General features: G+C 42.9%; 1 protein-coding gene across 3 annotated transcripts in view; it reads right to left on the bottom strand.

Moving 5' to 3' along the window:
* Positions 1–17,009, bottom strand: part of UBE3C (ubiquitin protein ligase E3C) — a 119,271-nt gene that overhangs the window by 79,247 nt on the left and 23,015 nt on the right. For 2 of the 3 annotated variants that reach the window (XM_030308904.1, XM_030308905.1), the window contains exons 2-8: positions 13,959–14,012; positions 10,428–10,502; positions 9,816–9,962; positions 6,200–6,315; positions 5,636–5,793; positions 1,374–1,527; positions 739–959 (exon numbers count right to left, since the gene is read on the bottom strand). In XM_030308904.1, coding sequence (XP_030164764.1) covers positions 739–959; positions 1,374–1,527; positions 5,636–5,793; positions 6,200–6,315; positions 9,816–9,962; positions 10,428–10,502; positions 13,959–14,012 — 925 coding nt within the window. The remainder of the gene's footprint in view (positions 1–738; positions 960–1,373; positions 1,528–5,635; positions 5,794–6,199; positions 6,316–9,815; positions 9,963–10,427; positions 10,503–13,958; positions 14,013–17,009) is intronic. The other variant, XM_030308906.1, reaches the window with a different exon arrangement.

Below are 17,009 nucleotides of genomic sequence, written 5' to 3'. Positions count from 1 at the left end.
TGTGTGGCCTCGTAACATGTATCTGAATCAGACACTTTTTTTAAAGACTGTATTTTTTTAAGTTTATTTATTTTTAATTGTTTCTTACTGTTTATTTTTGAGAGAGACAGAGACAGAATGCAAGTGGGTTAGGGGCAGAGAGAGAGGGAGACACGGGCTCCAGGCTCCGAGCTGTCGGCACAGGGCCCGACACGGGGCTCAAACCCACAAGCTGTGAAATCATGACCTGAGCCGAAGTCGGACACTCAACCGACTGAGCCACCCAGGCGCCCCTAAGCTTATTTAAATAATTTTGAGAGGCAGAGAGGGAGAAGGCGAATCCCAAGCAGGCTGCGCATTGTCAGTGCAGAGGCTGACTTGGGGCTCGAGCCCATGAACTGTGAGATCGTGACCTGCTGGATGCTTGACCAACTGAGCCCCCCAGGAGCCCTTTAAAGATTTTAAAATAATGTCTACAGTCAACATGGGGCTTGAACTCACAACCCCCAGATCGAGAGTCACACGCTCCACCGACGACGCCAGCCGGGCGCCCCTGAATCAGTCTTTCTCCTGTGCCTGGAAATTTTCCCCAGGGACACTGTCCAAGCTACAGACCTTCAGCAAATACGCTCTTCCAGGAAATTCCGCCCCAGAGGCCATCTTGACAACACACACCCGCCCCTGGATTCCCTTCGTGTGACTGGTCTGCTAGCACCACACATACGTGAGGTCAGGTAAATCCTACGCTGTGTCTCATACCCAGGTAAGTCTCGCCGACAGTGAGGACAAAGAAGAAGAGCCACGGCGCCCCTCCCCCCGTCTCGGGACACCTGCTCTCCGGCGACAACAGTGCACTCAGAAAGGGCTCGTACGGGAAAACAGTCTGCGCGTCTGCTAAGGCCGGAATGATGAAGTGAAAAATCTGATCTGTAAAAGGTGCCACCAAAAACGCCTCGGTGAAGGCTGTAAAAACTTGTTGCCTGAAAAAGGAAAATGGAAGCTTTCATCAAAACATGTTATTCATAAAATCACTGATGAAAATTAACTTTCCAAATATTCTCTTCTAAATTAAATGAAGCTGAACATCCGAAACCAACTAGGTCGCCATGAAATTTACTTAACCGATTTTGTGCCTTCCCTACTGAGAAAACTCTGCTGCGTCTTTCGATCTTTCAACAGCTACTCAGAGGCAGGAAAATAACCAGGTCATCAGAATTATAAATTTATGTTAGGGCACAGGCCAAACAGATAGTAATTTTTTTTTAAACTGAGTCACATTAATAAAGTAAAAATTTGACTTTCAAATCTTTATGTAAAATAGCATACTAGGTAAAAGTTATCATTAGATACAGAACTTGTGACCTTACAAAATCAATAAATTATTCCATTCTCACCTTGCACCTTCAGGACACGAGTTGTAAGTAAAGTGCAATGGTTTCAGAACATTCTCTAGCAAAATTTTTGCTATAGGAACTCGAGATATATCAGAATATTCAATACTTGATGGAAGCTTGCTGTTAATTAACAAATAGAGAGATCTATAATACCCTAAAAGAAAGGAAAAGCACATATTTAAAATTTGGTACCTTCATCATAAAGAGAGGGAAAAAAGCGTCAATTTTTAAATGCTTTTGATAAATATATGTCCAAATTTAAGTTAATTCTTCAACTTTTTTTTTAGAGATGGAGAAGGAGAGAGACAGCATTTGTGCAAGTGGGGGAGGGACAGAGAGAGAGAGGAAGACAGAGAATCTTTTTTTGTTTTTTTTTAAATATTTTACTTATTTTTCAGAGAGAGCATGAACGGGAGAGGGGCAGACAGAGAGAGACACACAGAATCTGAAACAGGCTCCAGGCTCTCAGCCGTCAGCACAGAGCCTGACGCGGGGCTTGAAATCATGAGCTGTGAGATCATGACCTGAGCTGAAGTCGGACACTTAACCAACTGAGCCACCCAGTGCCCCGGAAGAGATAGAATCTTAAGCAGGGTCCCTGCCCAGCTCGAAGCCTGACCCAAAGCCTGATGCAGGCCTTGATCTCAAAACCATGGGATCATGACCCGAGCCAAAATCAAGAGCCAGACGCTTAACCCACTGAGCCACCCAGCCGCCCCTCAACTTTTTAATAGCTCAGCTATTGGCTCCTTTTTTTTTTTTTTTAAAGTTTAACGTTTTTTTAAGTAATCACTACACCCAACATGGGGCTCGAACTCACCCCCAAGATCAAGAGTCACATGCATCACTGACTGAGCCACCTAGGTGCCTCTTGAACTTTTTATTCAGGAAAAAATTAATTACATAAGCAGCTTGAAATGGCATATAAACTCCATGTACCCATCACCCTCCATCAACAATTATCAATTATAGCCCATAACCCACTCCTCCATTCACTGGGAAGCGAATCTAAGATATAATTATTTTAGTATATCATCAAAGGACTTCATTTTTCTTAAAAATACCATTATGACAGGAGAGCCTGGGTGGCTCAGTCAGTTAAGTATCCAACTCGATTTCGGTTCAGGTCATGATCTCACAGTTGTGAGATCAAGCCTTTATCAGGCTCCGTGCTGGGCGTGCAGCCTGCTTGGGATTTTCTGTATCTCCCTCTCTCTCTCTCTCTCAAAATAAATAAACATTTAAAAAATATCATTACGACAGCTAAAACAAATTAATAGTCATTCCTTGCTATCACAAGTATCTAGTGGGTGTTCAAATCTCCAACTTTCTCATGCTAAAATCTTATTTAACTCGGTTGTTTGAATCAGGATCCAATTAAGGCCCATATATTATGATGGTTTTTATCTGCCTCTTAAGCATCTTCCAAGTATGCAGCTGGTTTTGTGACTTCTGAACCACATGTACTCACAGACTTGAGTACGTTGGTGTTATTTCAATCCATTGCAGTCATTACCTCAATGACTCTCAAATCGTCCTATCTTTGGACAACGGAGTGACCTATGGGAGGGGGGCCCTGAGCTCCAACGTTCGCCAGGAGCACCTCCAGATTCATCTTTCCCCCAGGGACTCTTAAGTTCCTTTTAGAGGAAATGACACCTTTGGAGACCGTAATATGGGCACCAGAGAGCATTTACGCAGAAGTAACAACTTTTATGACCTTTCTAAACTTCTGATGGGATTTCTGGGTGCAGTAAACATCAACTCTGGTATCACCAATGATCCAAATCATTCAGTCTTTATATGTATTTGTCACTTTTTTATAAAGCAATAGGGACAATCTTCAGGTGTAGATCGTGAACATCTCAATATTGTCCAGACACATCTGGTGGTGCACATTAAAAACACAATCTGGGGTGCCTGGGTGGCTCAGACAGTTAAGCGTATGACTCAGGTCACGATTTCACTGTCGTGAGATCGAGCCCCGCAAAAGTTAGGTTTTTGCATCCAACTTCGCACTGGGTATACAGTCTAAGATTCTCTTTCTCCCTCTCCCTCTCTTTTCCTCCCCCCTCACTTCCTGTGCTCTCCCTCTCAAAAAATAAAATAAAGTAAAATAAATAAAATAAATAAAATAAAATAAAATAAAGTAAAATAAAATAAAATCCATTTGCTTGGTTTACTTTATGAAAACAGTCCTACATAGATCTGTACTTGAGTTATGACCTTATGACCATAAACACTGACTACTCCGTACTCTATCTTTAGACTTTTTTTTTTTTTTTTTGAAGATTTTAAGTAATCTCTACATTCAACATGAGGCTCGAACTCACAACCACGACATCAAGAGTCACCTGCTCTACCAGCTGAGCCAGCGGGGCCGCCCTCTTTAGAACTACTTTGTAACTACACCCATTTCAAACCTCATATGTTTTGATCACTAGTGAAACAGGGAAGCTTGAAGCGCCTCTGCTATGAAACTAAGAGATCTAAGTGAGTGAAAGAGATTAAGGGGATTAAGAGATACAATTTTCCAGTCATAAAATAAGTCAGTCACAGAGATTTAAAAAAGTACAGCATAGGGAATCGATCAAGAATTTTAAAAAACACGTCAAGAACATTTTTTAAATATTAGAGCATTAATGTATCAACATCAATCTAAGTAAGTATTGAAGAGATTAACTGACAGCGTGACTAGAGAACTAAGTTCAGCTGCGTTTGTTAAAAAGCTTCACGTTAAGTCACAGCTCGTAACGTATAATAGAAACTATAATTAATAAATAATGCCAAAATTTTATAGACGAATACTGTGAGGGAGAATCAGGTGAATGGAAGTAAGAGGTACGAACTTCCAGTTAAATAAAGAAGTCACAGAGGTGAAAAGCGGAGCATAGGGAACAGAAATGTCGTGTGGTGACAGCTGGTGATCGCCCTTATCGTGGCGAGCACTGGCGCTTGTTCAGAACTGTTGCACCTGAAACTAACATAACTGTAGGTTAGCTGTAGTTCAGCAATGAAAGAAAAAAAAGTCAGGAAGTAATTTATCAAAACAACCAAGTGCCTTTACAACAGAAGATGCTAGAAGCTACAAGTGGCGGTTTCGGTGCGAGACTTGGCACCATTTTCTAGTTCTCGACACAAAATAATGCAGTCTTAGTTATCTTCTTTATACTTTTGGAAAACAAGAAAACTAAAGATTCTCACTGACTGCTCAGCCTTAAATCAACATGCATAATAATGCATCGACTGGTACAAAGGACCATTTCTAATTACCATTAAGTTGTGTTTTCAAAGATCAAATTGCACAAATTTCAATTACTTTTAGTTGACTCCCTAATTTTTCAACAAATGAAGTAGGGTTTCTTTCTTTCTTTTTAAACCAAACAGTAAGGTTGGGGGGTGTAAGAACTTAATGTTTACAGTTTTTGTACTGAGGATTCAACTAGCTAGATTTAGCCTAGATTAACCCATCACCTCCAAAAAACAAAAGGAAACTTATTTATGTTTTCATCAGTGACTACTGCATTCCAGAATCACCTATAGCTCCTCCTACCACTAAAACCTCTGAAGTCCACACCCTGAAGGGTTTGACCTGTGAGAACACTGGGAACCAGATTTTTAAATGTGTGTTTCACACCCCGCTTCATTTGTCATAAAAGCTTTAGAAACCATGGCTGTTTCATAGTCTTTCTCCGAAACAGAGTCACTGATGTGTCTGCGCAAGAATTTCAGACCCAGGTCATTATATGTCACGTGACAGGCACGTTCAGAAGGGTGTCGGGGCATAAAAGCTCTCACACCCGGTCAGTAAGAAAATCCAAACCAACGAAGTATCTTTAACTCTCCTCCAATGAACTGACATGAAGACAAAGTGTGCTTTTTCCTGAGACAGGCTTCCCGCTGCCAGAGCTCACGGACTCGCGGCACCGCCGCTCCTACCAGCTCAGGACGCGGGAGGACCGGCTGTGGGAGGACCCGGAGAGGATTCCGACAGCCTGCGTCCGTTTGCTTCATTTTCAAGCAGCAGGCAAGTGTAAAGCCTGCTTTACATATCCAGTGGGCACATCCAGGTGTTCGGGGCAGGTGGAGCCCAGGACAAATCGGGCACACACCCCTCAGCGGTGCACACCCCCGGTAGGGCACGGCGCCCGGTCCGTCCCATGTGGGGGTCTAGAGCCCGTGCGCAAGCCGCACAGAGTACCCCACCGCGCGCACTCGCACGGTAACGCCAGCCCACAGCCCTGAGCCTAGCTGCTACTTACCATTTTGAATCATGTAGTGCAAAATCTGTTCAATTATGGACACCACGTAGCTGGCGTCTCGTAAAACAGGCAAGTAAGTATTCTCAGACGAAAACACCTCGAGCATTCTCATTGGAAGTGCAACATTCAAACTGTCGTCGTTACAGTTCTGCAATAACCTGTAAAAAAGAAAAAAGTCTTCACGCGTGTACTGGATGGCGACTGTCACCCTGAGCCCCCTTCAATTATTCTCGCTCACTACAGTAAGGCCCGAACCACTCTGCTCTGCTAGCGCGTGTCTCTGAACAGAGGCAGGACTCAAAGGTAGACAGGAAAATAATCACACGTTCTGTCACTAACATTTTTTTGCAGTGCTTATTATGGGCCAAACAGCATGGCGGCACTGGGTTCACGGAGAGGAAAAATGCACAATCACAAAGGGAGAAACAGACGAAAAAAATCAACGATCGCAAGCATCGTGTTGGGTTCTTACAATGCCTGGATCTCTCCCAGTGCCTATCGTCTTCAAAGACGCCTTCAAGACATGGCACACCTGTAGCAAGGAGCTGACTAGATGGGATTTACCTGCAGCAGAGGCTCATCAATCTCTTTATTTGAAATAAGCATGTAAGTCTCTCAGATCCATCCAACTGCTGGACAAACAGAGAGCTGTGTTTAATTAAGTTCTGATACATCCATATCTGAAACAGCAAAACATATGTATAGGTCACTCTCAATCCATAAAAGCTCACTGTTTACTGCACTGCATAACACTCCAAATTTCCAGAATTGCTAAGGAGATACTTAATCAAACATGATAAAAAGTAAATCTTCTAGGGGCGCCTGGGCAGCTCAGTCGGTTGAGCGTCCGACTTCGGCTCAGGTCACGACCTCAAGGTTCGTGAGTGCGAGTTGCACGTCGGGCTCTGTGCTGACGGCTCAGAGCCTGGAGCCTGCTTCGGATTCTGTGTCTCCCTCTCTCTCTCTCAAAAAATGAATCAACAAACATTAACAAAAGACTCATCTGAATCTGAAATAACAACAGTTCATCTGCAACAATCAGCAATCCACAGTGAAAAATAAATGAGAACTATAGTATTAATCATAAGGTACATAAGGATATCAGTTTCTTCTTTTTACCTTTTGCCTCTGTCTCTCCAGCATCCTTTCCTTTTGGATATTCCCCTTCCCTAAGTCCATGAAATTTGGGTAGGAAAGGCAATCACAGGGCCCCACTATTCCACGTAGGATGCCAGGCAATGGAGAAGGGAGAGATCCTTTCACAATGTCGACACTCGTCCAATCATCACGGTGTACCCTTTAACTATCCTACAGCTTTACTTGTCAACTATACCTCAGTAGATTTGGGGGGGAAAAAAAGTCAGGGATGTGGCCAGAACTGCCCAGTCTCCTGGACACAACGACTGGTCAGTGAACTCCGCGGATGCTGAGTTGGATTTCTGTCTGACCTGCACCCCGGAGGCCTACCTACTATGGGCGTGGCTACCAGAAATGATTTCGAAAACTCAGGACTTAACAAGGAACCTCTTCTACTTTCTCTGCCACATTTTCGTAAAACTGTTTTTTGTTCACTTCATGAGACCCATTAGAACGAGTTAAAATTAAGACGGCTTCTTAAATGTGGCTACTTATCAATGTGCCACATAACCTTCCCTCTGCCTGTTATCTTTAAGGCGTTTCTCCTCTGACAGGAACACTTATTTCATATAAAATTGTTATCAGACAAAATATTCATGCAAAAGCTTTTTTTTTTAATTTTTTTTTTAACGTTTATTTATTTTTGGGACAGAGAGAGACAGAGCATGAACGGGGGAGGGTCAGAGAGAGAGGGAGACACAGAATCTGAAACAGGCTCCAGGCTCTGAGCAGTCAGCACAGAGCCTGACGCGGGGCTCGAACTCATGGACCGCGAGATCGTGACCTGAGCTGAAGTCGGGCGCTTAACCGACTGAGCCACCCAGGCGCCCAAAAGCATTTTTTTTTTTTAATGTTCAGTTTTGAGAGAGAGAGAGAGAACATGCAAGTGGGGGAGGGACAGAAAGAGAGGGGGACAGAGGATCCGAAGCGGGCTCCGTGCTGAGAGCAGATAGCCCGACATGCGGCTCGGACTCACAAACCGCGAGATCACGACCCAAGCTGAAGTCGGACGCTTCACCGACTGAGCCACCCAGGCAGGCGCCCCGCAAAAGCGTTTTAGAAAACAAGAGCGTGTCCTAAGTTTCGGGAAAATCATTTCTGTGACCCATTCCAAGTATGAACTTGCCTACACACAAGCTTTCTTCACGAGGTGTCTGGAGCTAACCTGTCCGTCTTTTCTCAGGAACTAATAGGATACAAGACTTTCTGCCAATCTGACATGCAGTTCATTCTCAATTATGTGCCGTCTAGTAACAAATAAAATAGCATGTACTGTAACTAAACATTAGAAAAATCTAAAGGGCAATTATAGAAACTTCAAGACTAAGGTGCAAATATATTAATCAAGTAATTATGATTCAAGTTGCCTACGAAATAAGAAAGCCCAAAGCAGTAGTGACACGTAAACACTCTGGACTGCGTTCGGATACTGTATTTTACAACCCTGACAAATGTACCAACGGCATCCGAAAGGCTGTACTATCACTACTTTAAACACTTACTTTGCCTAACATTGTTATTATTTCCTAAACGCAGATGCGTCAAGTTTTAAAAACACCTTATTCACCCTTTCTTGGGAAGTCAACTGAGGATATGAAGGGAGTAAACCAAGAAAGCAAAAAGATAATGGAATCAGGAAGGAGGATCCAAAACTGAAGCTAAGCGAGTGACTTTCCCAAGATAATGAGAGGCAAAGGATCCAAACTGGTGCAAAGGTTTCGGAAATCCAAGAATAGCTCCGGGGAAAACAAAGCATCAGACTATCTGACATCTTCAGTCACGGAAAATTACACTGAGAAGCATCATAGTCCTGTCAAAAGTGGAAGACGACTTTATCAAGAGACCCCAAGAAAATTAAACAAAAGTGAGGCAATTATTAACTCCAGAATAATTAAAGAAAATTAAAACCAAACACCAGATCCACAATAAAGTGTCCCTTTGTCCTCTGTATTTACATTTCCTCTGGGGATTTTCTAGTATGTATGGTTGGGGCGTGGAAGACTGACTTTTCATTGTGTACCTCGTTTAATATAATCTGAAATTTTTATTACAAGTAAACAAGAATTTCCGAGAATAAATACGTATCTAACCGAACGAGTAGACAGAAATCTCTTAATATTTCCTGAGAGACGACACAGTAACAAGTTACATTTTTTAAAAGTTTATTCATCTATGCATCCATAGGTATTTTTCAACACTGTTCCTCATCACTGATTACATCAGAAGCCTATAAAATTTCAAAGTACTACAATTATATTTTGAATTTTTTAGAAATTAACTTTATTTTGTTTTTTTAAATTTTTTTTAATTTAATTTTTTTTTTAATTTACATCCAAATTAGCATATAGTGCAACAATGATTTCAGGAGTAGATTCCTTAATGCCCCTTCCCCATTTAGCCCATCCCCCCTCCCACAACCCCTCCAGTAGCCCTCTGAATGTTTTAAGAGCAAGGCCCTGTAGGTCACAGATTCATATTAAAGTATTTACAGGGGCACCTGGGTGGCTCAGTGCATTAAGTGTCTGGGACTCCTGATTTAGGTTCAGGTCATGATCTCACCATCTGTGAAGTCAAGCCTGGCGTCTGGCTCCACACTGACAGCACGGAGCCTGCTTAGGATTCTCTCTCCCTCTCTCTCTGCCCCTCCCGCCCCCCCAATAAATACACTTTAAAATATTTACAGATAACATGCTATGATATTTAGGTGCGCATCACAAGAGTGACTGAAGGCACAGGTACGTGGGGCTCTGGGTGAGACAGGTGTTGCTGACTACCAACGCTGAGTAATGGGTACGTGGAGGATGGCTCACCAGATTATTCTACTTTTTCTTATATTTGACATTTTCCATAACAAAAAAATGAAAAAAACTACTGAAAATTTCTATCGCTAAGAGGTGAAATGCAACACCACAAAGATGACCTATTGTGGCGGGCTGAGGGAAGTTCAGAAAGACGTATGCCTTTGCAGGGTTATCTGGCCCCATTAAAAAAAACACCGGAAAATCCATAAATAAGGATAAGTGAGAACACAGTTAACACTCACCAAACGTTTTGAGTCTTCGTTCTGTTTGTAGAAAAACAGAAGCCGCCTCACCAAAAGGGTAAGGTTGGGACCACTGGCAATGGAGAAAGTGCCACCGGACTGCGAGGCGCTGGCGTAGCGGTCAAAGGCGCTTCTCTGGATGGAGTGCTGGAAACGAGACAAACCACACACGGGCGTGACGGGAGGGCGGGCGGCGCGGTCCACATGCGCCCTGGGGTCTGCACGGCGGGGGCGCAGTGAGGGGGCCGTGACGGGGCAGCTCTTGGGAAAAGGGGAAATGAAACCCAGAAAACCTGGATTGGAATAAAAACCCTCCGCTCCCCTAAAATGGTCTTCCGCCGCCTCCTTCCGCTTTGATCTTGAGCTGCAGCCCGTGTTTCTATTTTTCCTATTTAAAAATCACCTCAAAACTCCCCTATCTGTAAATCTTTACGTAAATATAAACGAATACGGTTAATTTCTGGGGAAAACGCTATTATCAACATTAACTGTCATGAAACAGGTGTACTAAAATCCCCACAAAACGATTCCACTTCTAAGACTCCGAGGCCCTATCTGAAACAAACTCTGGCAGGCCTTTCCAATTCTTTCTCAGCTTGAAAGCAAACTTACTTGCTGTTTCCGGTCTCGATAGCCTCGGATAAATGACTGTATGATTATTGCATTTTTCAACCTTCGCCTTTCCTCCTGCATGATGAAGGGAGGAAGGAACAATTGGTCGGAGTGAATTGACATTTAGCTAGTAAAGACTTAAAAAAAAACAACTACAGAATTTACATACCACAAAATTCAATCTTTCAAGCGTACCGCTTACCAGTCTTCAATATCTTCAAGGTTCAACTACCACCACCATCTAATTTGAGAATACTTTCATCAGCCACTCCACACCCCCTGTTCCCATTAGCGCTCGTCTCTCGTTCCCTCTCCCGGGTCCCCCCACGTCCGCAGCAACCACTGACCGAATTCCCGTCTGCACGGGATTGTCTATTCCGGACATTTCTCATCGTGGAGTCAGATAACGCGCGGCCTTTTGTGTCAGGCCTTGTTCACCTGGCACGACGTTTTCAAGGCTGAGCCGTGTCGTGTCACGTGTCGGTTCTCCACTACTTTTTACGGCCAGTACGTACGGTATTTCATTGTGCGGCCGTCCCACGGTTTACCATTTACCGCCCGACAGACACTCGGGCGGTTCCCACTCTGGGCTGCCGCACACACTCATGTCAAAGTTTCGCGTGGACACGGTTACGTTTCTCTTGGGTGCACGCCCACGAGCGGGACTAGCACGTGAGGAGCTACCGGACTGTTTGCCAAAATGGCGACACCACCTTCCACTCCTCCCAGCACAGTGAGACTTCCAACAACAACCGCGGTTTTCAATACAGGAAGGAAAACGGACGACACGAACATCAATTTTAAAAGTCACTTTCTCATTTCAAAGCGGAAACTCTAGTTTTGACCCACCTAAGACTGTCTTGAAAATTTCCAGTGACCTAGCAAAACAATTTTTTTTTCACATCGTCATCGCAAGCAACGTAGCCACCACCGCTTGAAAGTCTACGACGCGCCAACCCCGAGACGCCTGACAACCCTAGATGAATGTCACTCCCGGTTTCATGATGCAGAAGCTGAAATTTCCATAAAGACACCGGTGCCGAAAGACCTAAGGGAGTCAGGACTCACACTCAGGCGTGACACTAAAAGTTGTGCCCATCTTACCACATGACACTGTCTCATGCTATGCCACCTGGCAGGTGAGCGCCACCTGCCAGGCCTGAAAGGCACACACACACACTCACCCAGAAGACCAATCAGGTCGCGCAAGCGTGCTTTCTGAGCTTCAAGTGGTTACAGTGAAGGAAGCCCTGAGCTTAAACCTAGTTTGGGACTCTATTCACTACTACGATGATTCTAAGAGCACCTAACTAAAGACCCATATCCTGTCCCAGCAGTTTTCTAACTATTTTTATGCATTCGGTTGTTCACTGAGGAGGAAGTCTCGGTGACATCCCAGTGTCCTGGCTGGGACCGGGACCTAACGGCTGCATCTCAGCTGGACTGGAAACAGACGGATCCTGACAAGGGCTGAAGACCAGCTGCAGATCAGCTCGACTCTGTATTATTTAAAGGCGACCCATCCCTCTCCCTACTGCCGGCCAAAATCAAATGCAATGCTTTCCAGAAAGAAGAGATCATCATCGAGAGCCTGTAGATCTCTCTTCATTTTGGAATACAGAATGTCAGTATTCAACCAAAACAATCGGGCAAAAGACAAGAACTAAAAATCAAGAGGACAAACAACAAACCCACAGGTGATCCAAATACTGGAGCTTAAAAACTATCTTTAATAATCTACAGTTATATTCACGAAATTAAAAGACAATTAAAATTAAAATGTTCATAAAATTAAAAGAATCAAAGAAAATTCTACAACTAAAATAAAAATCTGATCCACAAGTTAATGGATATTATGTGACAATCAGACACTGGTAAAGAGATAATCTGTAAATTACAAGTTAGGTCAAAAGAAATACCCAAACCAAAGCCGAAATATTCAAAAGGATAAATATATAGAAAAGTACGGGATAAGGCCAAGGTCAAATACATAAGTAATCTGAGTCCAAGAAGAGGAGAGGAAGAATGGAGCTAAAACACTATTGGAAGAGATGAGAGCTGAGAGTTTTCCAGAAAAGATAAAAGACATTAACCAATAAATGGTCATTTTCAACTGTGAGCAATTTTACCACATTTGGTAACTTCTGGAGACATTTTTGGTTATCTCAACCAGAGGGAGGGAGTGTTGTGGCATCTAGTGGGTAGAACAGAGGCCCTGGAAGCTGCTACACACCCCTCGATGTACAGGATAAAGCCCCACAACAAAGAATTAATGAGTCCAAGATGTCAACAGTGCTGAGGGTGAGAAACCCCGCCTGAAAGTCTCCATATTTGCTGCTTCCTGCACCAAGAAAGTTCTTCCTCCAGCTTTCCACAGGAGCTTCTTTTTCCTCCTTCAGGAATCCTGCTCAACTCTCTACCCAGCTCGGAGAGTCCTTCCCTGAATGCCCTACCCGAAAGCAGGCCTTCCCAGTTATTATCACCTCACTCTACCTCACTCACAGCACTTAGCACCGTCTCAATAGCTTGGTGAATCTCTGTGTTCTATAACCACACAAGAACATTATCCGCCCTTTTTAAGCTTTTTTTTTTTTTTTTTTGAGAGAGAGAAGAAAGTGTGCAAGTGCATGATGAGCGGGGGAGGGACAGAGAGAGGGAGAGAATCCCAAGCGCCCAGAACATGGTCTTATTTACTATCTGTGTCCCCTGCAGGCAGAGCAGTCCCTGGAATGTAACAAGCTCTCAATTAGTATTTCTTAAAGGAACAAATGAATTATTAGAAAACAAAATAAAAATCTAGAAAAATAGGCCTAAAATACCATAATTGCCGATTAATCAATAAAATAAAGCCACTGTCACCAGAAAGATGAAATGTAAACTAAAGAATAAAACGGGCGCCTAGGGGGCTCAGCCAGTTAAGCATCTGACTCTTGGTGTCATGAGGTCATGACCTCGGGGGTCGTGGGACCGGGCCCCGTGTCGGGTTCTGCGCTGACAGCACGGAGGCTGCCTGGGATCATCCTCTCTCCCTCCCTCTGCCCCTCCTCCACATGTGCGCATGTGTGTGCACTCTCTCTCAAAATAAATAAACAGATATTTAAAAAGAGAAAGAATAAAACAACAAATGTCACAGCTCCTTTCATCTATTTTACTTGTTCACAAAGAGTTATGGTAACTGCCTTCACAGTGAGTTTGCTTCTTCTGCTTGGCAAAAGATGAGCGTTATATACTAAGTCTTTCCAGATCTTCTGGAAACCATATCACAAGCAAGCAACTGAACTTTATAAAAGCCTGTCTTCCCCCTGTATTCTGGAAACTGCCCTTGCAGTCCATCTTTTCCACAGTGGTTCCAGAATAAATTACTTATTATAAAATCCAAAAAATCCAGAAATGTTTCTAAAGTTTCATAGACGTAAAAATATGTATATATGCATATGCATACCATGCATATATATAACAGCAAAATCAACCCTTATTTAAATGCTATGGAAAAATGTTTATCTAAAGAGACTATTATAAAACTGTTTTTACCTCTCTCTTTCTTCTTTCTTCCTGAGTACGATGTAAAAGAGAAGCCTTTTCTTCCTAAACACAAAAAGAGAAAAGAGAAAGAAGGTTATAATTTCAAATTCTAAAATGCTCTCATATAAAAATTATAGAATGTTTTGACCCAAAAGGGATTCTAAGCATCATACAAACATTCTGACTTAATGAGAAATCTGAGCACACGAGGTTAAATGGTTCCCTCCCGCCAGATGACAGATCTAATTAAAGTTAGTATTTTAACCAACAGTAGTTTTCCAGGAATAAACTCTGATTTCTTTACACACACAAGAGACTTCAAGTGAAACCAGAAATATCTGAATAATGTCAATGCATTATATCAATGTCAATATCCTGGTTGTGATTATCACACTAGTTTTGCAAAATATAACTCCCAGGGGAAATCAGGCAATGCAAACAAGAGAGCTTTCTGTATTATTCCTAACAGCTGAACATGAATGTACAATTATCTCAATAAAAATTTTGATAAAACAATTTCTGTACTGTTACTGAATGTTAAAAAAAATCTTTTTTCATCATAAGTAAAACTAAATTTTGAACAAAATTACTCGGTATGTAGAAGGAACCAAAGCAATCAATGGGAAAGTTAAACATTCCTAATAAAATAAAAATACATAAAGACAACTCTCCTCTCCCCTGAAGTGTTCCAGTTTACAGTGAATGGGCATTTTATTTTTACAAATGTAATTCAAACTAAAACTAACAGTCCAAGACATTATATATGAATCATTACAAAAATAAATAAATTTCTTAACAAAAACAAACACACCATCAAAATAGTGTCAGAAGGCAAGTAATTAAGCCAATTAAATTTTTTTTTAATGTTTTTATTTATTTTTGAGACAGAGAGAGACAGAGCATGAGCAGGGGAGGGGCAGAGAGAGAGAGGGAGACACAGAATCCGAAACAGGCTCCGGGCTCTGAGCTGTCAGCACAGAGCCCGACGCGGGGCTAGAACTCACGGACCGCGAGACCATGACCTGAGCTGAAGTCGGACGCTCAACCGACTGAGCCACCCAGGCGCCCCAGTAATTAAGCCAATTTAAAATTATACATTGAGAGGGGCACCTGGGTGGCCAAGTCGGTTGTGTCCGACTTCGGCTCATGTCATGATCTCCTGGTTCAGGAGTTTGAGCCCCCCCCCCCCGCCCCCCGCCAGCTCTCTGCTGTCAGTGCAGAGCTCGCTTTGGATCCTCTGTCCCCCTCTCTCTACCCTTCCCCTGCCCGTGTGTGCACGTGCTCTCTCTCTCTCCCTCCCAAAAATAAATAAACATTAAAAAAATTATACATTGATATGTGAATCAACAGTGTGCAGAATGAAAAATTTCTCACCGACAAAATTGAAACCAAAGAAATAAATCCAGGGCACCTGGCTGGCTCAGTCAGTAGGCCATGCATGCGACTCTTGATCTTGGGGTCATGAATTCAAGCCCCACACAGGGAGTAGAGCTTACTCAAAAAAAGGGGGGGGGGGGACGGTGGTGCCTGGGTGGCTCAGTCGGTTAAGTGTCCGACTTCGGCTCAGGTCATGACTTTATGGTTCGTGGGTTTGAGCCCCGGGTCGGGCTCTGTGCGGACAGCTCAGAGACTGGAGCCTGCTTCAGATTCTGTGTCTCCCTCTCTCTCTCTGCCCCTACACCACTCATGCTCTGTCTCTATCTGAGTCTCTCAAAAATAAATAAACATTAAAGAAAGAAAAGAAATCCTCCATTTTCCACTATAGAAAATTTCATTTCTTGGGGTGCCTCAGTGGCTCAGTCGGTTAAGCATCCACTCTTGATCTCAGCTCAGGTCATGATCTCAGTTTGCGGGTTCAAGCCCTGCGTCAGGCTCTGTGCTGACAGTGCGGAGCCTGCTTGGGATTCTCTCTCTCCCTCTCTCTGCCCCTCCCCTGCTCATGCACACGCGTGCACATATACTCTCTCTCAAAATAAACCTTAAAAAAATTTTTTAAAAAGAAAATTTCATTTCTTGAATTTCAAAGAAAAAGCCTTTATCTACCACATGTTCAAAGTCAGAAAAATATTTTGTTTTAAATTTTAATTAAGAGGAGTAGGGAGAATGGAAACTCTATATAGTAAAAAGTGCAAAGTTATGATGCTCAGAATTATGGACAGCTTCTAGAGAATAATATAGACCAATTTCTAGCCATTATCCCTGTGTCCATAATTTCTTTTCCTTCTATCTCCATTTGTCCAGATTTAATATATGTTCATTATTTGGTTATAGCTAAAGAGCTGAGATTTCTTAAAATGGTATACCCTGGTACAACTATGAAAAAACATATTTCATGTCTGAAATTAAACAAGCCAAAATGGTCCACGCTGGCGAAACAGGCACCAGATTTACTTGCCCACACAAACGAGCTCATCATCCTCACTAACCCCAAAGCCCGGTACCGCGGGCTCCAGGACCTCATGGTTCCCTCCACCTTGCTGCTCTCATTTACTTCCACATCCGGCGTGCATATGTATCCAACAAATGCCTACGAGATGACTGGTGAGCACTTCCTTCAAGTAGAACAAAGCAGTCTAAAAGACTCAGTGAGCACACCAGCTGAAAAGCACTTTTGGGTTCCAGCAACATGGTACCGAGGCATCGATAGCTTCGAAATCAAAACAGGTGCTAGCTATCAAAACACACAACTAGATTCTAACTCAATACTAGAATTTGTTACAAATTCTATTTAAGTCTGAAGCTTATGATGTGGGAGGCGCCACACAAGCACAAGAGACAGTGCTGGCCGTGTTGACGGTTGAGTATTCTTAACTTCTCACGGCCTGTAAGTCAAATTCCCTGGACACGGGACATCGTATAAACATGAAGGTCACTCCTCCTACCTGTGCCCAGGGGCCATACAGTCTCCTACTCAAAAGACAATTCATTTAAAAAGAATAAAGGAAGTATAGCAAGCAATCCAAAACACTGGATATACAGACACACACCAAAGCCTGACATGTAACTTCAACAATAAAATGGTACTTTGGAAACTGAAAAGGCCTTTCAGAGAATACTCAT

Source organism: Lynx canadensis, chromosome A2 (assembly GCF_007474595.2).
Source record: "Lynx canadensis isolate LIC74 chromosome A2, mLynCan4.pri.v2, whole genome shotgun sequence".
Taxonomy (NCBI): domain Eukaryota; kingdom Metazoa; phylum Chordata; class Mammalia; order Carnivora; family Felidae; genus Lynx; species Lynx canadensis.
This window is presented reverse-complemented; position numbering and strand designations above follow the sequence as displayed.